This window comes from Pleurodeles waltl, chromosome 1_1 (assembly GCF_031143425.1).
Source record: "Pleurodeles waltl isolate 20211129_DDA chromosome 1_1, aPleWal1.hap1.20221129, whole genome shotgun sequence".
Taxonomy (NCBI): domain Eukaryota; kingdom Metazoa; phylum Chordata; class Amphibia; order Caudata; family Salamandridae; genus Pleurodeles; species Pleurodeles waltl.
The window spans coordinates 1,004,703,236-1,004,728,102 of record NC_090436.1 but is presented as its reverse complement, the minus strand read 5'-3'; the positions used below and the strand labels follow the sequence as shown (position 1 = coordinate 1,004,728,102).

At 46.4% G+C, this 24,867-nt stretch overlaps 1 protein-coding gene across 6 annotated transcripts in view; it reads right to left on the bottom strand.

Moving 5' to 3' along the window:
- Positions 1 to 24,867, bottom strand: part of LOC138291300 (ankyrin repeat domain-containing protein 17-like) — a 1,121,799-nt gene that overhangs the window by 866,788 nt on the left and 230,144 nt on the right. For all 6 annotated transcript variants that reach the window (XM_069230308.1, XM_069230310.1, XM_069230309.1 and 3 more), the window contains exon 10: positions 2,029 to 2,138. In XM_069230308.1, the coding sequence (XP_069086409.1) occupies positions 2,029 to 2,138 (110 nt within the window). The remainder of the gene's footprint in view (positions 1 to 2,028; positions 2,139 to 24,867) is intronic.

Below are 24,867 nucleotides of genomic sequence, written 5' to 3'. Positions count from 1 at the left end.
CGCCAGTCACCCCTCCTTGGATTCCCCTAGGTCTCTAGTTTTCAGAAATGCACAGGTTTGGTAGGTTTCCCTAGGTGGCGGCTGAGCTAGAGGCCAAAATCTACAGGTAGGCACTTTGCTAAAAACAGGTCTGTTTTCTGTGATGTGTCCACATTGCGCTTTGGGGTGTTTCCTGTCGCGGGCGCTAGGCCTACCCACACAAGTGAGGTATCATTTTTATCGGGAGACTTGGGGGAACATAGAATAGCAAAACAAGTGTTATTGCCCCTTGTCTTTCTCTACATTTTTCCCTTCCAAATGTAAGACAGTGTGTAAAAAAGACGTCTATTTGAGAAATGCCCTGTAATTCACATGCTAGTATGGGCACCCCGGAATTCAGAGATGTGCAAATAACCACTGCTTCTCAACACCTTATCTTGTGCCCATTTTGGAAATACAAAGGTTTTCTTGATAGCTATTTTTTACTCTTTATATTTCAGCAAATGAATTGCTGTATACCCGGCATAGAATGAAAACCCACTGCAGGGTGCAGGTCATTTATTGGCTCTGGGTACCTAGAGTTCTTGATGAACCTACAAGCCCTATATATCCCCGCAACCAGAAGAGTCCAGCAGACGTAACGGTATATTGCTTTCGAAAATCTGACATTGCAGGAAAAAGTTACAGAGTAAAACTTAGAGAAAAATTGATGTTTTTTTCACCTCAATTTCAATATTTTTCTTTTTCAGTTGCTATTTTCTGTAGGAAACCCTTGTAGGATCTACACAAATTACCCCTTGCTGAATTCAGAATTTTGTCTACTTTTCAGAAATGTTGCGGTTTATGGGATCCAGCGTTGGTTTCATCCCCATTTCTGTCACTGACTGGAAGGAGGCTGAAAGCACAAAAAATCGTAAAAATGGGGTATGTCCCAGTAAAATGCCACAATTGGGTTGAAAAATTGGGTTTTCTGATTCAAGTCTGCCTGTTCCTGAAAGCTGGGAAGCTGGTGATTTTATCACCGCAAACCCTTTGTTGATGCCCTTTTCAGGGAAAAAACCACAAGCCTTCTTCTGCAGCCCATTTTTCCAAATTTTTTTAAAAAAATGAAATTTTCACTGTTTTTTGGCTAATTTCTTGGCCTCCTTCTGGGGAACCCACAAAGTCTGGGTACCTCTAGAATCCCTAGGATGTTGGAAAAAAAGGACGCAAATTTGGCCTGGGTAGCTTATGTGAACAAAAAGTTATGAGGGCCTAAGCGCGAACTGCTCCAAATAGCCAAAAAAAGGCTCGGCACAGGAGGGGGGAAAGGCCTGGCAGCGAAGGGGTTAAAGGAAACCAGCATGAATCAGTTTATCAAGAACAGAGTGGTAAAGAAAACTTTGCAGAGAAAAGTATCAATATCTTTCCTGCTCAAACATTTTAAACCTTATTAATCCAAACTGTCTCTCTCTGGGTATGAGTGAGTGTGCCGGAGTGTGAGCGTGTGCGAGTGAATGTGTGTGAGTGAGCGAATGTGTGTGTGAAAAAAAGGGAGAGAAAAAGAGAGAGAGAGAGAAAAAAAAAAAAAAAAAAAAAAAAAACACAGGTCGCCCAAGACAACTCCAAATTCCCAGATCAGTGCATCATCATAATCATCACAATCACTAGTAGGGATTACGGAGGCATGTCTATTGTACCATCTTCACATTCTATTTTCTATACATTTTTACTCAAGGCAGAGGAACCTATGGCATTTCAGTTCATAAACTGGACAAACAGCTGAACTGCCTACTAATTCCATTAAAATTAAGTGTGCCACATGTTTAATTCGGAAAAAGTCAATTAAAGACATGAGGCCTGAAACTGTGGAAACAATTTAAAATGTTATGTTCATAAACCTCTAAATAGCATAGAAAAAGTAAAGCTGCAAATTGGGTGAGATTAGCTATCAATTCAGCTTCAGACATTCTAGAAAGAAACATGCCAGTGTGAAAGGGATTGGTGAAGCAAATATTTAACAAAGGCATTAAAAAAATAGACATATAAACTATGACAAAACAATCCTACCAGGTCTGCTCCAGCTTGCAGTAAAACATCAGCTACATCTGTATGGCCGTTCTCACAAGCGTAAGTAAGTGCTGTATCACCCGTTGCTGTTGTCGCATGCACATTGGCCCCTTGGTGATAAACATATTTAAGTTCACTAAAGGTTTTAATGCGTCTCCCCACAAGCACTAAGATTATGAGCACAACTTTTTTTGTCCAGCTTACTGGACGCCTACTTTAAACATGTAGAATCTTTAATGAACATTTACAATTATAATAAGTGAACAAATTAAGTATTACCCAAAATATTACATTGATGAAAGTTTTATAGGTAAACTAACTGCTACTCTCAAACAGGCAGCAGGTAACGTACAGCTGGCATATCAGAAACACTCCCAAAAGTTGAAAATTAACACTTGAGTCAACCTTGGCCTACCGAAATGCTTGCTGCAACTTTTTCCAACTTCAAAATTATAACTATTTCCACTTCACATGATACTTCAGCTGCCATTCTTGCACGAAGTTACTAGTACTAGGTTGAAGAATCCCCAATTTTTATTCTTCGTTTTTGTCACCTCTTGAATTTACCATAACGCTTTTGGTGGCGCTTCACCCAAAAATAGGTACAGGGTTATTTTTTTTAATACACTATGTATACCTGTTAATACACCTAAACATTCTCTTTTCTGTCTGTGGTCAGACACTGTTTAGATACACTGGGATTAAAAATAAGAATAAAAAAAAAAAATGTACAAACTTCTTAAGGTCTGTGTTACTGCTGCAAACTCCAAACTTTTAGTCTCTTGTTTTTCTAACCGGAATGCAGATTTAAGATATGGCTGCACTGATCTTCTGCAAATTACCCACTTGCGCCACCCTCCCCCCCAACTATATCCTGCTGTCATTCGCAATTATTTTATCATCGAAAGAAACACACTCAGTTACAATTGCTAATTCAGGCATCACTTAGATACACATGCTTAGCACAGACTGTAAAGCAGTCTTCTTCCATAAGCGGTGGCTAGCCTATGGGAGTTAATTGCTTGAAACAGTGTATGTAGACCTGCTTGGCCTACATTGGCTTGCTGACAGACCAATACATCTATACAGTATTGTTCAGTAAATGTATGAGGAGTAAACCATGTAGCTGCTTTACGGATGTCAGCAATGGGTATAATTCCTAGGAAGACCTTGGAATCACTTTTTTTTTTTAACAAGTGGAGTGAGCTCTAGAAAAAATGGGTAAAGTTCTTCTAGCTTTAGTACAGCAGGTTTGGATGCATTTAATCTATTGTGCAGTGCCTGATTTAATAATGGCCCTTCCTTTGCAAGGTTTGATAAAGTAACTTAGTTGTGTCATTCTAAATAGTTTAGTCCTTTCAATGTAATACATGAGATCTCGTTTTACATCGAACATGTGCAGAGCTCTTTCGGCAAATTAGGCAGATTGGGAGAAAAGAAGACAGGCAGTTTAATCGATTGATTATGGTAGAATTACGAAACCACCTTTGGAAGAGATTTGGGGATGCTTAGAACAACCCTATCCCTATGTATTTGGAAGAAGGGTTCTTCTAAATTTAGTGCCTGAAGCTCACTGACACGTCTAAGCAAAGTCATTTGGGAGTTGGTGGCACCCTAGGAGGAATGGCTCTTAAGACCTTCCTAGAAAGCTTTGATGATGAATTCTTAATAGGGAAGCATGTTGCCTATTCGGTAGGTATGCGGCTACTGCCGCTTGACGTAGCCTTACAGATGTAAAAGCTAGACCAGAGGTATGCAAGTAAAATAAGTAGCAGACTATATCTTGTACGTTGGCTGCCAAGAGAACAATGTGTTTGGAATGACAATAGTGAACAAATCTTTTCCATTTAGCAGCCTAATAGGTCAGAGTAGTAGGACTGCATGATTCTTTAGAATGTCCATACACTGTTGTGGGAGATTGAGGTAACCAGATTCTAGGACTTCAGAAGGCAGATCACCAGGTTGAGGGATCCGGGTGTCCGATTTCTCCATGGTACTGCGTGAAAAGGTCCTGTGTGCTCCACAGTGCTTCACGGGGAACTACTGACAGTTAGTGGAGTGTGGTGAACTATGGTTGTCATGCCCATGTGGGAATCAAGAGTATGAAGGTGAGAAATGTCTGTCGAAGTTTGTGAACCACAAACAAAACCAGTGGGAGAGGTGGAAAAGCGTAAGCAAATATCCATGACTAACTCACCCATAGCACGTTGCCCTCCGTTTTGGTTACAGAAACCTGGAGGCGAAGGTTTGGCATTTGGCATTTTCTGCTGTGACAAAGAGGTCTATTTGGGGTTTTTCCCAACGCTGGAAGTATTGAAGGACAACTTGCGGGTTGAGTTCTCACTCGTGGACTTGTCTGTGCCTCCTGCTGAGAAGATCTGCAAAGTCATTGTCCACTCCCTGAAAGTAGTCCTCCAAGAGAAGAATGCTGTTTTGAAGAACCCACCTTCAAATGGTCTGGGCTAAATGGGAAAGATGAAGGGAATTGGTAACTCCTTGCTTTTGGAGATAAAACATGGCTGTTGTGTTGTCCGCCTTGATGAGGACTACCTTGCCAATGAGATGAGGAAGGAAGGCTTTCAGTGCTAGGTGTACAGCTAGTAACTCCAGGTGATTTATATGGAGATGTAGCTGACTGGGTGTCCAGTGGCACTGAACAGACCGATGTTGTGAGTGTGCTCCCCATCTCATAAGGAAGGTGTCTGCTGTTATAGTCATCTGCAGAACTGAGTCTAGGAAACGATGTCCTGTTAAAAGGTTGTTGGTGTTCCCCATTGCAGAGAGCGGCAAGCCAACACTAAATCTTACAAAGCTTCAGTCAATTAGTGAGCTAAACACTCCTGCAACAGATGACTATTTAGCCTGGCATGAGGTACTATGGCTACATATGAACCCATCAAAACGAGGAGAAGCATGACTGTCCTCACCATTACCTGTTGACCGGGCTTAAACTGGGGAAGGAGTGCCTGTCACAATTGTATAATGCAGTATTAAGGTATGAGATTCCTAGTTCTGTGTTGAGAATTGCTCTAAGGTAAGGTTGGTTCTGAAGGGGCCAGAGGTGGTTTTTCAAGGTGTTGATTGTAAAGCCTAGTCTGTGAAGTAGGTGTATGGTGACCCAAGTGTGTTAACACTTTTGACGAGTCCCGCATTTGATAAACCAGTCGTCCATTACTGCAAGAAATTGAGGGTGGCTAACGTGCAAAGGACTTTTAGCCTTGCCTATATTTTTCCTCTGATTCGGCGGAGCTAAAAAGGGATGGATCATAATATGCTTCAGAAAAATGTCTATTTCCTGCAGTTTTTGAAGCAGGGGGTTTCACAGACCTTGAATCATGGGTTGCTTTGCTGGGCACTGATGTTTTCATTTCTGAAGTTTTCAACTCCAATAAAGCAGGTTTTGTGCCTAAAGTGGTCGGTGTTTCTATGCTGAAAATTTTGGCTCTGTACCTCAACTCTACTCCGAGGTGGAAGTGGTCGGCTCTGAAGCATGTGGCTTGATAGCTTCCTCAGTGCCAGGCTAGGACAGTCTGTGCCGAGCATGGCCCGAAGGCACTGATAGACAGGCAATGATTTTAGGTCAGTCTAGGATGGTCAGGTGACCCTTTGTGTTGGTTTGCTGGGGTTGACATCAATGTGGTAGGGGCACAGTACTCACTTCTGGATCAGCAGGAGACAGATTTTGCATTTCGATTTTGGAGACGGAGCTATCACTGGGGGCAGAAGGTCCCATCATCTCCCGCAGACATCTGTGCATGTTGTTCTTAGATGTCCTCGAACAGTTTTGGTGTATTGTCCGCGCTCCGCTGACATGTCGAGCCAGACGGTCATGTAAAGTCTTTTTCAATCAAGCCTCGCAGCTGACCTAGTCGTGTTCAGGGGAGAGGAGCAGATTACAGACCTGGTAAAGATTGGTGCAAGGATACTGAGAGTGACACAGACGATAGAATCGGAATGGTGTCTGTTCCATCAGAGTGGACATGGTGGGGGGGGAGAGCACTTAAGAATGGAAGTAGCGCCCCAAAGGCCCCCACCTCCCCGAGGCCACAGTCAATGAGTCACCTGACAAAGTAGATGCTGTTGAACCGAAGAGATAAGACAGAACCTCTATATAGAACAATATCAGCAGAAGATGGTATGGACCAAGAAAGTGCAGTATGATAATGTCGAACCGGAGCAAAAGAGCACACGTCCATAGCAGATGGCAGAAGGAAACAATCCAACAATGGAGTCAATGACCACGCGCATTACCAGCAAGAGTAGGAGTCACACTACCTCATGACTCCAAATACTTTTTCCCCAAGAAAATCAACTTGCACACGTGAGCATAACACTAGATGGCAGGTTTATGCTAAGCATGTGTATCTACAGTCACAAACACAGGTTTTCATCAATATTCATTTATCTGTGATTGTATTATTTAACCTAGTGAGCCATTTGTTGCTCAATGATTATTGCATACCCTAACTTCTTAGGTATGTGGGTCACTTCTGTGGTTATTACAGTCGGCCCTTCTGAGACGAGCGGCTACCACAGCAAGACACTGTGTACCCACTGGGAGCTGTGGTGACCTCGAAGGGCAGCACTTTGAAAAGAAAATGCTGCCCACTTACCACAAAATGGAGGTACCAGCACTGCACAGGGTGGATTGGAAAGTGAAAATAGGTGACCGTCAGGTCAAGGCTGGTTGCAGAAGAGTGATGACATCCTGGTGCATCACCATATGGAAGTACTCGGAGACGATGTACTTGCTGAGAGACATGGGGTTGAGTACGGTCTTGAGAGACCACGTTCTTCCTGGCTGGTGTTCGGTAGAGAGAGTATGGTGGTATGTTTGTTTGTGGTGAGCTCCAAGTAGGCACCTGGACCTATGATGACAAGAACCCAGTTATCTCAGGTGATTGTTGCCCACTGTGAGAAACATTTTTAGTCTTCTCCCAATAAGTGTTGTCTGATTGGTGAAGGAGGTGGGGGTTTGGGCAGGGAGGGGGGTTGAGTTAGTGTTTGGTAGAGTAGGCCTTTAAGTAGCACCACCCTTCGTCCTACCCCAGGAGTAGTTGTCCCCATAACCTTCTCCAGAATAGCCCTGTGGAGAGGTTTGATGGCTCTGATGCCTCTGAAAGGAGGTAGAGGCTTTGTTAAGTGGACATAGTGCTCCCATGGCAAAGGGACCAGCAAAAGGAGCCACGGGGACAAGGTATCTGAAGTAGACCCACGGCCTTAGTGGTGCCTTTTTTATTTTATTTTCTCTAGCATCTGTTCAACCTGCAGCCTGAAGAAGGATGTTAAGACAAAATAAAGAAAAAATAGTGTGGACAAGATTGTGTCAAGAATATAAAGGACAAAATCTGACTGAATTAACAATATGTGGCTGACTGAGCCGCAACGGGTTTACCAATCGCACCAATCTTCTTGCACTTTTTGTCCGGGGGGGTGGAGCATCATGGGTACCTTGAGTGGTTGCACATTTAAGGGCTGTATAACCTAATAGGGAGTCTGGGGGGAGCTAATCTCTGAAGAAAGGAGGATCTTAGGGGGTCATCTTTATACTTTTTGGCCACCTTACGGGGTGACCATCCTGGATTGGACTTGCTCCTTGAACGTTTCAGGCGCAATCAACACCACACCCTTGAGCACAGGAGCACCTTGTGGAGGAGAGTGCCTCCTCTAGGAAATCCTTGTCCCCTCGGATGTATGAGAATCCGTTTCTGCTTAGTGCAGAGTTCCTGTCCCGGAGAACAGAGCTTTGGCTGTCTGTCTGGCTCGCTGGAATCAAGAGACATTGTTGCCGAATAATTTATTGGCCCCAACCAGCCCCACTCTGTAGAACCCTCCCAAAGGAAGCTCCCTGACTTTCGTAGCTCTAGTGCTTGCTAGATAAATATAGCGAGACAAGAAAGGTGAGCTTCTCAGGGGAGGTGGGTGGTTCGCATGTGAATCTATGGAAAATTCTGATACTGGAGAACTACAGTTACAGGTATGCAACTTATTCCTTACTCCAGTATTGGAACTTTCAGAGTCTCATGCTTGAATCAGACTAGACAGCAGTATATAGCACATTTTACATTAGATCAAATTTAACTTGAAACAGTAAAGCATATACCTATAAAACATACAGATATACTTAAAAAAATATATATATATAAACATATATACACACACACACACACACACCTTCGTTTCAATGTATGTGCAAAAAGAGGATAAAATGTGCGCAAGCAATTAAACCGATGGTGGGTTGAAGAAAAACATGCTCACCTTTATTAAAATAGGTGTGGCAGAACAGCCTGACCTACTGCTGCATCCTTAAGGAATTGCATTTCCAAGCATATGAGTGTAGTGAAGGTATGAGCAGGTTTCCATGTTGCTGCTCTGCATATGTCTGGTACTGATACTCCAGCAAACGACAACATGATTGGGGCCACAGCTCTTGTGGAATGCTGTGTTTAGTCAGTGAAAAACCTTTTCTAGGTGTGCCATATGCAATGAAGAGCTGATTGGATTTAAGAAAATGTCTGGTTCTGTGAAGATAGAACTTTATGCATCTTTAAATATTAAGTGAGTGGAGAGCTCTTTCTACTGCATTTGGGGGAAAAAAAGACTTCAGTAACACCAGTTCATAGAGATGTAAATCCGATGGGACTTTAGGAATGAATTTAAGGTTAGTACATATGATAACCCTATCGTCCCTAAATTGAAGGAAGGGTTCCTGGATAGTAAACGCTTGGATTTCACTTACTCGTCTAGCCGACGTGAGAGCGAGGAGGAGAGCTACCTTCCAAGACAGGTACTTGATATCTGCCTTGTGGATAGGCTCAAAAGAAGACTTCATTAGTTGCAAAAGAACTGCGTTTAGCTGCCACTGTGGAAGAGGCCTAGTAAGTGGAAATGTGCCTTTCAGACAACAGAGATGTAGTTTTGGGAGATCTCATAAAACGAGAGATTGCTGCAAGATGGACTTTAATAGAAGAATGTGAAAGGCCAGACATAGCCAATTGTCACCAGTAGGGTAGAATCTGCTCTAGTGACAAACAGATGGGGTGAATATGTGTTGTTTGGCATCAGATGTAAAATCTCTTTCATTTCAGACAATACGCCTTGCTAGTACTGTCCGCTCTTGCTCTAGCTAAAATCTCTCTACAAGCTGAAGGAATGTTTAGATGTCCGAATTCGCGGAGGAACCAGGCCACTAACCGGAAAGACCTGGGTTCTAGAAGTTCAACTTGACCCTGGTTCATTGTCAAAAGTTATGACATTGGTTTGTGTGGAATGTGCTGCTGTGTCGAGACGAGGGGAAGCTCCGTAAACCAGTGCCGATGTGGGCATACTGGGTCTACGAGTATGAATTTGCAGGGCTCGGCCTTCTTCTTCCTGATGGCCTTTGGGAGGAATCGGAGGAAATACATAGGCAAATATGCTGGACCATGCTATTGAAAATGCATACCCCCCTCCCCTCCTGATCCTGGATGGGGGTGCCAACTTGCGAAGTACCAGCAATTTTGCATTGAGAAGGGTTGGGGAAAAGATCAGGATTTGGCTTGCCCCATCAAAGGAAGATCTGATTCAGTGTATGTTGGTGCAATTCCCACTTGTAGCAAAATGGTCAGAGCCTGCTTAACATGTCTGCAAGGTTGTTCTGTTTTCCAGAGAGGTGTTCTGCCATCAGATGTATGTTGTGGTGAATGCAGAATTTCCAAAGTAGTTGAGCCTCCTGAGATAACAGGTGAGCTCTGGTTCCTCCTTGCTTGTTTATATAGTGCAATGTTTAATTGTCTGTTCAAACAAGTACTGTGGATTGTTGAACCCTTGGAAGGAACGCTTGTAAGGCATGGTGTACCGCCCTAAATTCGGGAAGGTTGATTTGAAGGCCTCAATCAGAAATTGGCCACTTTCCACTGGCCTGTTGGTCGAGAAGAAATGCTCCCCAACCGCCCAAAGACACTTCTCTAAGGCTGATGGTGGAACCAAGTACAGTAGACATGTGAGATTTGCTGGTTGAGTTCACCAAACTAACAAATAGACTATCAGAGTGACATGGACCAGGTCATCCAAGTTTCCAGTCGCTTGTTTCCATTGACAGTCCAGCTCTTCCTGAAGTGGCCGCATGTGCAGATGACAGTTTAGCATCAGATGGATGCAGGAAGACATCATGCCCAAAAGAGATTTGTAAAGGTGAACCAAAAGTGACTTTTTTTGTATTATCTTTCCAAGTTTGATTAATCTTTGCTGTCTCTCTTGTTTGTTGGATATGCTCTGTTCCCTTTCATGTGTAATTGCACCCCTAAGAACCATATCTGTTGGGATGGGTGGAGAGACGACTTTGCTGAATTGAGCACGACTCCTAACTGCTGGAACAAACGTTTGCAAGCCTTGGTGGATCGTCTTGCTGACCTAGTGGATGGTGCCTTGATGAGCCATTGAGGTATGGGAAGACTTGAGGCTGTTGTTGCCTGAGAAAGGCTGCTACCAGAGAAAGGCATTATTTAAAGATTCAAGAAGCAGATTAGAGCCCAAAGAGTAGAACTCAAACCTGATAGTCGCTGCCGGCTACTATACATCTTAGGAACCTTCTGTGTCTTGGATGGATGGGGATATGAATATATGCATCTTGAGGTCTAAAGATGTCATGTAGTCTCCGTTGTTGAGGAGTTGCAGTATATCTTGGAGGGTTACCATCCTAAAAGGCTGTTTAAGGCATTTGTTGAGGTTCTGTAAATCGAAGATTGGTCTCCATTGTCTTGACTTCTTCCATGTTAAGAAGAAACAGGAGTAGAAACCTTTTCCTTTTTCTGATAGGGGTAGTCCTCTATCACTCCTTTCGAAATCTTATTGGAGACTTCGTCTTTGAGAATACGGAGGAGTTTTTGGAGAAAAAGTTGTGGAGGCATTGGAGGTGGTGTCTGTATAAATTCCAGTGTATGTCCAAACTGGTCTGCTGTTATTTTCCTCCAATTGTGAAGATGATGGGTTATTCTTCACGCTCTTTTGGTTAGAAAACTGGGAGAGTAGCCGGCACCAGAGGCATATCATTGCCGAATGGAAGTGTCCTTAGTTTGCCGTCCAGATTTCCCTCTGAGTGGAGGTCTGGCATTGGCTGCCACTGGTGGTCGATGATGTTGGTACTGGCCCCGAAATTGTTGGGTTGAAGAGGAGTATGTTGGAAAACAGTATTGCTGGTATCCCCTCGGCAAGATACTTGTCCTCTTCCTTGGAGTCCTGGAAAGGGCAGTTTCCTGTATTTCATCGTGCCCAGTAACATGGCCATGTCAGTATCTGTCTAAATTATTTGGAAGGCATCGGCAACAATTTTTCCAAACAAAGCTTGACCGTCATAGGGCAGATATAGTATTTTGGCTTGTACCTCGGGTCTGAATGAGGTCGCTTTTAGCCATCCTTGGTGGCGTGAGACCGCTGCTTCCGCGAGCTGCCTGAACCCAGTCGTAGCAATATCCATCACACAATTTATAACTTCAGAAGATGTGTGTTCACAATCAGTTAAGATCTTCTTGGCCTCTCCCTTGATGTCATCCGGAGGTTTTTCTATATGTTGTGCTATATCAGACCATAATTGTCTGTCGTATCTTCCAGCAGGACTAATGAATTTGCAGCTCTGACTGAGCACCGACATTGCTGAAAAGCTTTTTACTCTTATCTAAATGCTTATCATCTATATCTAGGGGTGCTGACAGAGGTGTTGAAAGGTTTCTGGACCTTCTTTGGGCTGCTTGAGATACCACCAAATCTGGTTTTGGATGACACGTCAAGCAAGCCGGGGCATCCTCTGGGGCCTTGTATTTTTTTATCAGGTCTTGGTAACACCGGTGGAACAGAGGCTGGACTATGCATTACCCAGCAGGGTCCCAGCACACTTTCTAATCATAACTTGGTATCAGTGTAAGGAAATGGCTCCCTGTTGCAGTTACCCCCCACTTTTTGCCTGATACTGATGCTGACTTGACTGAAGTGTGCTGGGACCCTGCTAACCAGGCCCCAGCACCAGTGTTCTTTCACCTAAAATGTACCATTGTCTCCACAATTGGCACAACCCTGGCATCCAGGTAAGTCCCTTGTAACTGGTACCCCAGGTACCAAGGGCCCTGATGCCAGGGAAGGTCTCGAAGGGCTGCAGCATGTCTTCTGCTACCCTAGGGACCCCTCACTCAGCACAGACACACTGCTTGCCAGCTTGTGTGTGCTGGTGGGGAGAAAATGACTAAGTCGACATGGCACTCCCCTCAGGGTGCCATGGCAACCTCACACTGCCTGTGGCATAGGTAGGTCACCCCTCTAGCAGGCCTTACAGACCTAAGGCAGGGTGCACTATACCACAGGTGAGGGCATAGGTGCATGAGCACTATGCCCCTATAGTGTCTAAACAAAACCTTAGACATTGTAAGTGCAGGGTAACCATAAGAGTATATGGTCTGGGAGTAGGTCAAAAACGAACTCCACAGCTCCATAATGGCTACACTGAATACTGGGAAGTTTGGTATCAAACTTCTCAGAATAATAAACCCACTTAGGGATGCCCCCTGTATTTTACCCAATTGTTCAGTGCAGGACTGACTGGTCTGTGCCAGCCTGCTGCTGAGAGACGAGTTTCTGACCCCATGTGGTGAGGGCCTTTGTGCTCTCTGAGGACAGAAACAAAAGCCTGTTCTGGGCGGAGGCGCTTCACACCTCCCCCCTGCAGGAACTGTAACACCTAGCAGTGAGCCTCAAAGGCTCAGGCTTCGTGTTACAATGCCCCAGGGCACTCCAGCTAGTGGAGATGCCCGCCCCCTGGACACAGCCCCCACTTTTGGCAGCAAGTCCAGGAGAGATAATGAGAAAAACAAGGAGGAGTCACTGGCCAGTCAGGACAGCCCCTAAGGTGTCCTGAGCTGAGGTGACTGACTTTTAGAAATCCTCCATCTTGCAGATGGAGGATTCCCCCCAATAGGATTAGGGATGTGCCCCCCTCCCCTCAGGGAGGAGGCACAAACAGGGTGTAGCCACCCTCAAGGACAGTAGCTATTGGCTACTGCCCTCCCAGACCTAAACACACCCCTAAATTGAGTATTTAGGGGCTCCCAGAACACAGCAAGATAGATTCCTGCAACCTAAGAAGAAGAGGACTGCTGACCTGAAAACCTGCAGAGAAGACGGAGACACCAACTGCTTTGGCCCCAGCTCTACCGGCCTGTCTCCCCAATTCTAAAGACACTGCTCCAGCGACGCGTTCCCAGGGTCCAGCAACCTCTGAAGCCTCAGAGGACTACCCTGCATCTAGAAGGACCAAGAACTCCCGAGGACAGCGGCTCTGTTCCCCAAAGACTGCAACTTTGCAACAAAGAAGCAACTTTGAAACAATACACGTTTCCCGCCAGAAGCGTGAGACTTTGCACTCTGCACCAGACGCCCCTGGCTCGACTTGTGGAGAACAATCACTTCAGGGAGGACTCCCCGGCGACTGCAAGACCGTGAGTAGCCAGAGTTGACCCCCCCTGAGCCCCCACAGCGACGCCTGCAGAGGGAATCCCGAGGCTCCCCCTGACCACGACTGCCTGACTCTCAGATCCCCGACGCCTGGAAAAGACCCTGCACCCGCAGCCCCCAGGACCTGAAGGATCGGAACTCCAGAGCAGGAGTGACCCCCAGGAGGTCCTCTCCCTTGCCCAGGTGGTGGCTACCCCAGGAGCCCCCCCCCCCCCCCCCTTGCCTGCATCGCTGAAGAGACCCCTTGGTCTCCCATTGATTCCAATTGAAAACCCGACGTGTGTTTGCACACTGCACCCGGCCGCCCCGTGCTGCTGAGGGTGTACTTCCTGTGCTAACTTGTGTCCCCCCCGGTGCCCTACAAAGACGCGGGTACTTACCTGCTGGCAGACTGGAACCGGGGCACCCCCTTCTCCATTGAAGCCTATGTGTTTTGGGCACCACTTTGAACTCTGCACCTGACCGGCCCTGAGCTGCTGGTGTGGTAACTTTGGGGTTGCTCTGATCCCCCAACTGTGGGCTACCTTGGACCCAAACTTGTAGGTGGTTTACTTACCTGCAAAAACTAACAAATACTTACCTCCCCCAGGAACTGTTGAAAATTGCACTAAGTCTCTAGTTTTAAAATAGCTATATGTGTTTTATTTGAAAAGTATATATGCTATTGTGATTATTCAAAGTTCCTAAAGTACTTACCTGCAATACCTTTCATTTGAGAAATTACATGTAAAATTTGAACCTGTGGTTCTTAAAATAAACTAAGAAAATATATTTTTCTATACAAAAACCTATTGGCCTGGAATTGTCTCTGAGTGTGTGTTCCTCATTTATTGCCTGTGTGTATGTACAACAAATGCTTAACACTTCTCCTTTGATAAGCCTACTGCTCAACCACACTACCACAAAATAGAGCATTAGTATTATCTCTTTTTGCCACTATCTTACCTCTAAGGGGAACCCTTGGACTCTGTGCATACTATTCCTTACTTTGAAATAGTGCATACAGAGCCAACTTCCTACAGTAACCATGCAAAGGAGGCATTTCCTTACATATGGGTCTTGCACTGTGAGTACCCAAAGCTCACGTACTCAGCATAATTGAGGTAATGGTTATCAGGAAAGTTGTTTCATCATCAGAAATGTTAGTCCCGACACATGCAGAGGCTCGAAGGAGTGCATTAGTTGTTTTAGCACAAGGTTCAGACTCCCACCAACTCCCATCAACACCTTCATAATATATGCGTAACAGTCCCAAGTGAGTGATCACAAGTCCTCAGGAGCAATGCTGCTAGGCTGAGTGTGGCATACCTGTCCCGCCTTGCATTGACATTAGTTTCTGGATGAATGGTAACTGCATTACAGTACCCACAAGGTCCAAACACCATATCTTTCTTTCCCATTGTGGGGCTATGAGTTTCATGGTCATGGTTGTCTAGCTGCACTTTATTACTAGATGAATCCTTGGTATCGGGGGGGGGAAGGGGGTCAGGGGGAGACTGTACTATTATAACTCTTCCTGTAATGTGTCTGTGGAAAACTATCAACGATAAAAAGAAAGACTGTTTTCAGCTACAACACATTTATGTTTCACTATCTTGCTGGCGCCAATGGCCGTGATTCTCAGACTACCAATGTTCCACCCCAGCCACAGTAAAATGTTTCTGCAGTAATGGTAATAGTGAAAGATGGTTGTCTGAATGTTTCTGTCTCCTGCGAGATTTCCTGTCTTTCACCATTGCACCTACTTTAGAACTTTCGCTGTAACAATCATTACACCCTACCAGTCCCCCATTGTCTGACCACCGTCTCAAGACGTTCTCGGATTGGTTTCACATGGAGTATTGCAAGCAGGGTTAGTAAAATACATGACTCAACACCTAGATCACTGTTTTCATTGTCAACAACTGTCCCTTGTGAAAGAGGCGATCTTGCTCTGTCAAAGGTAAGAATTGTTTGAAAAGGGAACCCCTTCCTTTTCAGAGTTCAAAATGGTTCAGAGGGGCTCCCAAGGAAATAGAGGGGATGATTTCTGTATGTTTATGGAGGAATCCCAGTATGTGTAACAGTGATTACAAGTAGTATGTTGTCCTTGCATTATGACAGTGAGATTGCCTTGTGCCAGCCAGTCTACTAGGTTGGTCTACACAAGTATACCATCCCTTCTCAAGTGAGCGGTCATTAGTGAAAGGAATTTTGCATCAACCCTTGACGGAGAGTATCCCAACGGGAAGCTCTTTGAACAGGTAAATTAAGTTGACATTTTTTGTGCTTGTGGTTGATAACATTATGGAAGCAGGCATCCTTGAGCTCTATAAATCCCACATAGCCCCTTTCCTCGGCACTGGATGACTATTCTTGTTACCATGAATTAGTATTTTATTAAACTTGTTTAGGAAGCTAAGGTTTATGAAGGGCTCCAGGTCAAGTCCTATTTTGGGAAGAAGTATACAGAGTAAACTCTGGTTGCAATCTTCTGTTGGTACTTCCTTTATAGTTTCTGTAGGAAGTTGGCTCTGTATGTGCTATTTCAAAGTAAGGAATAGCATGCACAGAGTCCAAGGGTTCCCCTTAGAGGTAAAATAGTGGTAAAAATAGATAATACTAATGCTCTATTTTGTGGTAGTGTGGTCGAGCAGTAGGCTTATCCAAGGAGTAGTGTTAAGCATTTGTTGTACATACACAAGACAATAAATGAGGTACACACACTCAGAGACAAATCCAGCCAATAGGTTTTTATATAGAAAAATATCTTTTCTTAGTTTATTTTAAGAACCACAGGTTCAAATTCTACATGTAATATCTCATTCGAAAGGTATTGCAGGTAAGTACTTTAGGAACTTCAAATCATCAAAATTGCATGTATACTTTTCAAGTTATTGACAAATAGCTGTTTTAAAAGTGGACACTTAGTGCAATTTTCACAGTTCCTGGGGGAGGTAAGTTTTTTGTTAGTTTTACCAGGTAAGTAGGACACTTACAGGGTTCAGTTCTTGGTCCAAGGTAGCCCACCGTTGGGGGTTCAGAGCAACCCCAAAGTCACCACACCAGCAGCTCAGGGCCGGTCAGGTGCAGAGTTCAAAGTGGTGCCCAAAACACATAGGCTAGAATGGAGAGAAGGGGGTGCCCCGGTTCCGGTCTGCTTGCAGGTAAGTACCCGCGTCTTCGGAGGGCAGACCAGGGGGGTTTTGTAGGGCACCGGGGGGGACACAAGTCCACACAGAAATTTCACCCTCAGCAGCGCGGGGGCGGCCGGGTGCAGTGTAGGAACAGGCGTCGGGTTCGCAATGTTAGTCTATGAGAGATCTCGGGATCTCTTCAGCGCTGCAGGCAGGCAAGGGGGGGATTCCTCGGGGAAACCTCCACTTGGGCAAGGGAGAGGGACTCCTGGGGGTCACTTCTCCAGTGAAAGTCCGGTCCTTCAGGTCCTGGGGGCTGCGGGTGCAGGGTCTCTCCCAGGCGTCGGGACTTTAGGTTCAAAGAGTCGCGGTCAGGGGAAGCCTCGGGATTCCCTCTGCAGGCGGCGCTGTGGGGGCTCAGGGGGGACAGGTTTTGGTACTCACAGTATCAGAGTAGTCCTGGGGTCCCTCCTGAGGTGTTGGATCGCCACCAGCCGAGTCGGGGTCGCCGGGTGCAGTGTTGCAAGTCTCACGCTTCTTGCGGGGAGCTTGCAGGGTTCTTTAAAGCTGCTGGAAACAAAGTTGCAGCTTTTCTTGGAGCAGGTCCGCTGTCCTCGGGAGTTTCTTGTCTTTTCGAAGCAGGGGCAGTCCTCAGAGGATGTCGAGGTCGCTGGTCCCTTTGGAAGGCGTCGCTGGAGCAGGATCTTTGGAAGGCAGGAGACAGGCCGGTGAGTTTCTGGAGCCAAGGCAGTTGTCGTCTTCTGGTCTTCCGCTGCAGGGGTTTTCAGCTAGGCAGTCCTTCTTCTTGTAGTTGCAGGAATCTAACTTTCTAGGGTTCAGGGTAGCCCTTAAATACTAAATTTAAGGGCGTGTTTAGGTCTGGGGGGTTAGTAGCCAAGGGCTACTAGCCCTGAGGGTGGGTACACCCTCTTTGTGCCTCCTCCCAAGGGGAGGGGGTCACAATCCTAACCCTATTGGGGGAATCCTCCATCTGCAAGATGGAGGATTTCTAAAAGTTAGAGTCACCTCAGCTCAGGACACCTTAGGGGCTGTCCTGACTGGCCAGTGACTCCTCCTTGTTATTCTCATTATTTTCTCCGGCCTTGCCGCCAAAAGTGGGGCCTGGCCGGAGGGGGCGGGCAACTCCACTAGCTGGAGTGTCCTGCTGGGTTGGCACAAAGGAGGTGAGCCTTTGAGGCTCACCGCCAGGTGTGACAATTCCTGCCTGGGAGAGGTGTTAGCATCTCCACCCAGTGCAGGCTTTGTTACTGGCCTCAGAGTGACAAAGGCACTCTCCCCATGGGGCCAGCAACATGTCTCGGTTTGTGGCAGGCTGCTAAAACTAGTCAGCCTACACAGATAGTCGGTTAAGTTTCAGGGGGCACCTCTAAGGTGCCCTCTGTGGTGTATTTTACAATAAAATGTACACTGGCATCAGTGTGCATTTATTGTGCTGAGAAGTTTGATACCAAACTTCCCAGTTTTCAGTGTAGCCATTATGGTGCTGTGGAGTTCGTGTTTGACAGACTCCCAGACCATATACTCTTATGGCTACCCTGTACTTACAATGTCTAAGGTTTTGTTTAGACACTGTAGGGGTACCATGCTCATGCACTGGTACCCTCACCTATGGTATAGTGCACCCTGCCTTAGGGCTGTAAGGCCTGCTAGAGGGGTGTCTTACCTATACTGCATAGGCAGTGAGAGGCTGGCATGGCACCCTGAGGGGAGTGCCATGTCGACTTACTCGTTTTGTCCTCACTAGCACACACAAGCTGGCAAGCAGTGTGTCTGTGCTGAGTGAGAGGTCTCCAGGGTGGCATAAGACATGCTGCAGCCCTTAGAGACCTTCCTTGGCATCAGGGCCCTTGGTACTAGAAGTACCAGTTACAAGGGACTTATCTGGATGCCAGGGTCTGCCAATTGTGGATACAAAAGTACAGGTTAGGGAAAGAACACTGGTGCTGGGGCCTGGTTAGCAGGCCTCAGCACACTTTCAATTGTAAACATAGCATCAGCAAAGGCAAAAAGTCAGGGGGCAACCATGCCAAGGAGGCATTTCCTTACACAACCCCCCCCCCAAACGAAAGAGGATGAGACTAACCTTTCCCAAGAGAGTCTTCATTTTCTAAGTGGAAGAACCTGGAAAGGCCATCTGCATTGGCATGGGCAGTCCCAGGTCTGTGTTCCACTATAAAGTCCATTCCCTGTAGGGAGATGGACCACCTCAACAGTTTAGGATTTTCACCTTTCATTTGCATCAGCCATTTGAGAGGTCTGTGGTCAGTTTGAACTAGGAAGTGAGTCCCAAAGAGGTATGGTCTCAGCTTCTTCAGGGACCAAACCACAGCAAAGGCCTCCCTCTCAATGGCACTCCAACGCTGCTCCCTGGGGAGTAACCTCCTGCTAATGAAAGCAACAGGCTGGTCAAGGCCATCATCATTTGTTTGGGACAAAACTGCCCCTATCCCATGTTCAGAGGCATCAGTCTGCACAATGAACTGCTTAGAATAATCTGGAGCTTTGAGAACTGGTGCTGAGCACATTGCCTGTTTCAGGGTGTCAAAGGCCTGTTGGCAGTCCACAGTCCAGTTTACTTTCTTGGGCATTTTCTTGGAGGTGAGTTCAGTGACGGCTGTCACAATGGATCCATATCCCTTCACAAACCTCCTGTAATACCCAGTCAAGCCAAGGAATGCCCTGACTTGAGTCTGGGTTTTTGGAGCTACCCAGTCCAGAATAGTCTGGATCTTGGGTTGGAGTGGCTGAACTTGGCCTCCACCTACAAGGTGTCCCAAGTAAACCACAGTTCCCTGCCCTATCTGGCATTTGGATGCCTTGATAGAGAGGCCTGCAGATTGCAGAGCCTTCAGAACCTTCCTCAGGTGGACCAGGTGATCCTGCCAGGTGGAGCTAAAGACAGCAATATCATCAAGATAAGCTGTGCTAAAGGACTCCAAGCCAGCAAGGACCTGATTCACCAACCTTTGGAAGGTGGCAGGGGCATTCTTTAAACCAAAGGGCATAACAGTAAACTGATAATGCCCATCAGGTGTGGAGAATGCTGTCTTTTCTTTTGCTCCAGGTGCCATTTTTATTTGCCAGTACCCTGCTGTCAAGTCAAAGGTACTTAGAAATTTGGCAGCACCTAATTTATCAATGAGCTCATCAGCTCTTGGAATTGGATGAGCATCTGTCTTGGTGACAGAATTGAGCCCTCTGTAGTCCACACAAAACCTCATCTCTTTCTTTCCATCTTTGGTGTGAGGTTTGGGGACTAAGACCACTGGGCTAGCCCAGGGGCTGTCAGAGCGCTCAATTACTCCCAATTCCAGCATCTTGTGGACTTCCACCTTGATGCTTTCTTTAACATGGTCAGATTGTCTAAAAATTTTGTTCTTGACAGGCATGCTGTCTCCTGTGTCCACATCATGGGTACACAGGTGTGTCTGACCAGGGGTTAAGGAGAAGAGTTCAGGAAACTGTTGTAGGACTCTCCTACAATCAGCTTGCTGTTGGCCAGAGAGGGTGTCTGAGTAGATCACTCCATCTACTGTACCATCTTTTGGGTCTGATGACAGAAGATCAGGGAGAGGTTCACTCTCTGCCTCCTGATCCTCATCTGTTACCATCAACAGATTGACATCAGCCCTGTCGTGGAAGAGCTTAAGGCGGTTTACATGGATCACCCTCTTGGGGCTCCTGCTTGTGCCCAGGTCCACCAAGTAGGTGACCTGACTCTTCCTCTCTAGTACTGGGTAAGGGCCACTCCATTTGTCCTGGAGTGCCCTGGGAGCCACAGGCTCCAGAACCCAGACTTTCTGCCCTGGTTGGAATTCAACCAGTGCAGCCTTTTGGTCATACCAAAACTTCTGGAGCTGTTGGCTGGCCTCAAGGTTTTTGGTTGCCTTTTCCATGTACTCTGCCATTCTAGAGCGAAGGCCAAGTACATAGTCCACTATGTCTTGTTTTGGCTCATGGAGAGGTCTCTCCCAGCCTTCTTTAACAAGAGCAAGTGGTCCCCTTACAGGATGACCAAACAGAAGTTCAAAGGGTGAGAATCCTACTCCCTTCTGTGGCACCTCTCTGTAAGCGAAAAGCAGACATGGCAAGAGGACATCCCATCTCCTTTTGAGCTTTTCTGGGAGCCCCATGATCATGCCTTTTAATGTCTTGTTGAATCTCTCAACCAAGCCATTAGTTTGTGGGTGGTATGGTGTAGTGAATTTATAAGTCACTCCACACTCATTCCACATGTGCTTTAGGTATGCTGACATGAAGTTGGTACCCCTGTCAGACACCACCTCCTTAGGGAAACCCACTCTGGTAAAGATACCAATGAGGGCCTTGGCTACTGCAGGGGCCGTAGTCGACCTAAGGGGAATAGCTTCAGGATACCTGGTAGCATGATCCACTACTACCAGGATATACATATTTCCTGAGGCTGTGGGAGGTTCCAGTGGACCAACTATGTCCACACCCACTCTTTCAAAGGGAACCCCCACCACTGGAAGTGGAATGAGGGGGGCCTTTGGATGCCCACCTGTCTTACCACTGGCTTGACAGGTGGGGCAGGAGAGGCAAAACTCCTTAACCAGGTTGGACATATTGGGCCAGTAGAAGTGGTTGACTAACCTCTCCCACGTCTTGGTTTGTCCCAAATGTCCAGCAAGGGGAATGTCATGGGCCAATGTTAGGATGAACTCTCTGAACAGCTGAGGCACTACCACTCTCCTAGTGGCACCAGGTTTGGGGTCTCTGGCCTCAGTGTACAGGAGTCCATCTTCCCAATAGACCCTATGCGTTCCATTTTTCTTGCCTTTGGACTCTTCAGCAGCTTGCTGCCTAAGGCCTTCAAGAGAGGGACAGGTTTCTTGTCCCTTACACAGCTCCTCCCTTGAGGGTCCCCCTGGGCCCAAGAGCTCAACCTGGTAAGGTTCAAGCTCCAAAGGCTCAGTTCCCTCAGAGGGCAGAACTTCTTCCTGAGAAGAGAGGTTCCCTTTCTTTTGCTGTGTTGCAGTTGGTTTCCCAACTGACTTTCCTGTTCTCTTGGTAGGCTGGGCCATTCTTCCAGACTCCAGCTCTACTTGTTCACCCTGTGCCTTGCACTGTGCTCTTGTTTTCACACACACCAGTTCAGGGATACCCAGCATTGCTGCATGGGTTTTTAGTTCTACCTCAGCCCATGCTGAGGACTCCAGGTCATTTCCAAGCAGACAGTCCACTGGGATATTTGAGGAGACCACCACCTGTTTCAGGCCATTGACCCCTCCCCATTCTAAAGTAACCATTGCCATGGGATGTACTTTTCTCTGATTGTCAGCGTTGGTGACTGTGTAAGTTTTTCCAGTCAGGTATTGGCCAGGGGAAACCAGTTTCTCTGTCACCATGGTGACACTGGCACCTGTATCCCTCAGGCCCTCTATTCTAGTCCCATTAATTAAGAGTTGCTGTCTGTATTTTTGCATGTTAGGCGGCCAGACAGCTAGTGTGGCTAAATCCACCCCACCCTCAGAAACTAGAGTAGCTTCAGTGTGGACCCTGATTTGCTCTGGGCACACTGTTGATCCCACTTGGAGACTAGCCATACCAGTGTTACCTGGATGGGAGTTTGGAGTGGAATCTTTCTTGGGACAGGCCTTGTCTCCAGTTTGGTGTCCATGCTGTTTACAGCTATGACACCAGGCCTTTTTGGGATCAAAGTTTTTACCCTTGTACCCATTGTTTTGTGAAGAGGCTCTGGGCCCACCCTCCTGTGCAGGTTTTTGGGGGCCTGTAGAAGACTCTTTACTATTTTTAGTTTTGGTTGTCTCATCACCCTTCCCCTGGGGAGTCTTTGTGACCCCTTTCTTTTGGTCACCCCCTGTTGAAGTCTTGGACACCCTTGTCTTGACCCAATGGTCCGCCTTCTTTCCCAATTCTTGGGGAGAAATTGGTCCTAGGTCTACCAGATGCTGATGCAGTTTATCATTGAAACAATTACTTAACAGGTGTTCTTTCACAAATAAATTGTACAGCCCATCATAATTACTTACACCACTGCCTTGAATCCAACCATCTAGTGTTTTCACTGAGTAGTCAACAAAGTCAACCCAGGTCTGGCTCGAGGATTTTTGAGCCCCCCTGAACCTAATCCTGTACTCCTCAGTGGAGAATCCAAAGCCCTCAATCAGGGTACCCTTCATGAGGTCATAAGATTCTGCATCTTGTCCAGAGAGTGTGAGGAGTCTATCCCTACACTTTCCTGTGAACATTTCCCAAAGGAGAGCACCCCAGTGAGATCTGTTCACTTTTCTGGTTACACAAGCCCTCTCAAAAGCTGTGAACCATTTGGTGATGTCATCACCATCTTCATATTTAGTTACAATCCCTTTAGGGATTTTCAACATGTCAGGAGAATCTCTGACCCTATTTATATTGCTGCCACCATTGATGGGTCCTAGGCCCATCTCTTGTCTTTCCCTCTCTATGGCTAGGATCTGTCTTTCCAAAGCCAATCTTTTGGCCATCCTGGCTAACTGGATGTCCTCTTCACTGGGGCTATCCTCAGTGATTTCAGAGGTGTTGGTCTCTCCTGTGAGGGAACCAGCATCTCTGACTATTATTTTTGGAGTCAGGGTTTGAGGGACCCTGTTCTCCCTAGATAGGACTGGTAGGGGGGAATTGTCCTCCAAGTCACTATCCTCTTCCTCTGAGTTGCCACCCTCAGAGGGGTTGGCCTTTTCAAACTCTGCCAAAAGCTCCTGGAGCTGTATTTTGGTAGGTTTGGGGCCCATTGTTATTTTCTTTATTTTACAGAGTGACCTTAGCTCCCTCATCTTAAGATGGAGGTAAGGTGTGGTGTCGAGTTCCACCACAGTCACATCTGTGCTAGACATTTTGCTTCTAAAAGTTGGAATACTTTTTAAGAATCTACAACTGGTTCTAGAATCTAATTCAAACTTTTACAAACTTTTAAACTCTAAAAGAAATGCTAAACAGGGACTTAACACACAAGGCCCTAGCAGGACTTTTAAGAATTTAGAAAAATTTCAAATTGCAAAAATGAATTTCTAATGACAATTTTGGAATTTGTCGTGTGATCAGGTATTGGCTGAGTAGTCCAGCAAATGCAAAGTCTTGTACCCCACCGCTGATCCACCAATGTAGGAAGTTGGCTCTGTATGTGCTATTTCAAAGTAAGGAATAGCATGCACAGAGTCCAAGGGTTCCCCTTAGAGGTAAAATAGTGGTAAAAATAGATAATACTAATGCTCTATTTTGTGGTAGTGTGGTCGAGCAGTAGGCTTATCCAAGGAGTAGTGTTAAGCATTTGTTGTACATACACAAGACAATAAATGAGGTACACACACTCAGAGACAAATCCAGCCAATAGGTTTTTATATAGAAAAATATCTTTTCTTAGTTTATTTTAAGAACCACAGGTTCAAATTCTACATGTAATATCTCATTCGAAAGGTATTGCAGGTAAGTACTTTAGGAACTTCAAATCATCAAAATTGCATGTATACTTTTCAAGTTATTGACAAATAGCTGTTTTAAAAGTGGACACTTAGTGCAATTTTCACAGTTCCTGGGGGAGGTAAGTTTTTTGTTAGTTTTACCAGGTAAGTAAGACACTTACAGGGTTCAGTTCTTGGTCCAAGGTAGCCCACCGTTGGGGGTTCAGAGCAACCCCAAAGTCACCACACCAGCAGCTCAGGGCCGGTCAGGTGCAGAGTTCAAAGTGGTGCCCAAAACACATAGGCTAGAATGGAGAGAAGGGGGTGCCCCGGTTCCGGTCTGCTTGCAGGTAAGTACCCGCGTCTTCGGAGGGCAGACCAGGGGGGTTTTGTAGGGCACCGGGGGGGACACAAGTCCACACAGAAATTTCACCCTCAGCAGCGCGGGGGCGGCCGGGTGCAGTGTAGGAACAGGCGTCGGGTTCGCAATGTTAGTCTATGAGAGATCTCGGGATCTCTTCAGCGCTGCAGGCAGGCAAGGGGGGGATTCCTCGGGGAAACCTCCACTTGGGCAAGGGAGAGGGACTCCTGGGGGTCACTTCTCCAGTGAAAGTCCGGTCCTTCAGGTCCTGGGGGCTGCGGGTGCAGGGTCTCTCCCAGGCGTCGGGACTTTAGGTTCAAAGAGTCGCGGTCAGGGGAAGCCTCGGGATTCCCTCTGCAGGCGGCGCTGTGGGGGCTCAGGGGGGACAGGTTTTGGTACTCACAGTATCAGAGTAGTCCTGGGGTCCCTCCTGAGGTGTTGG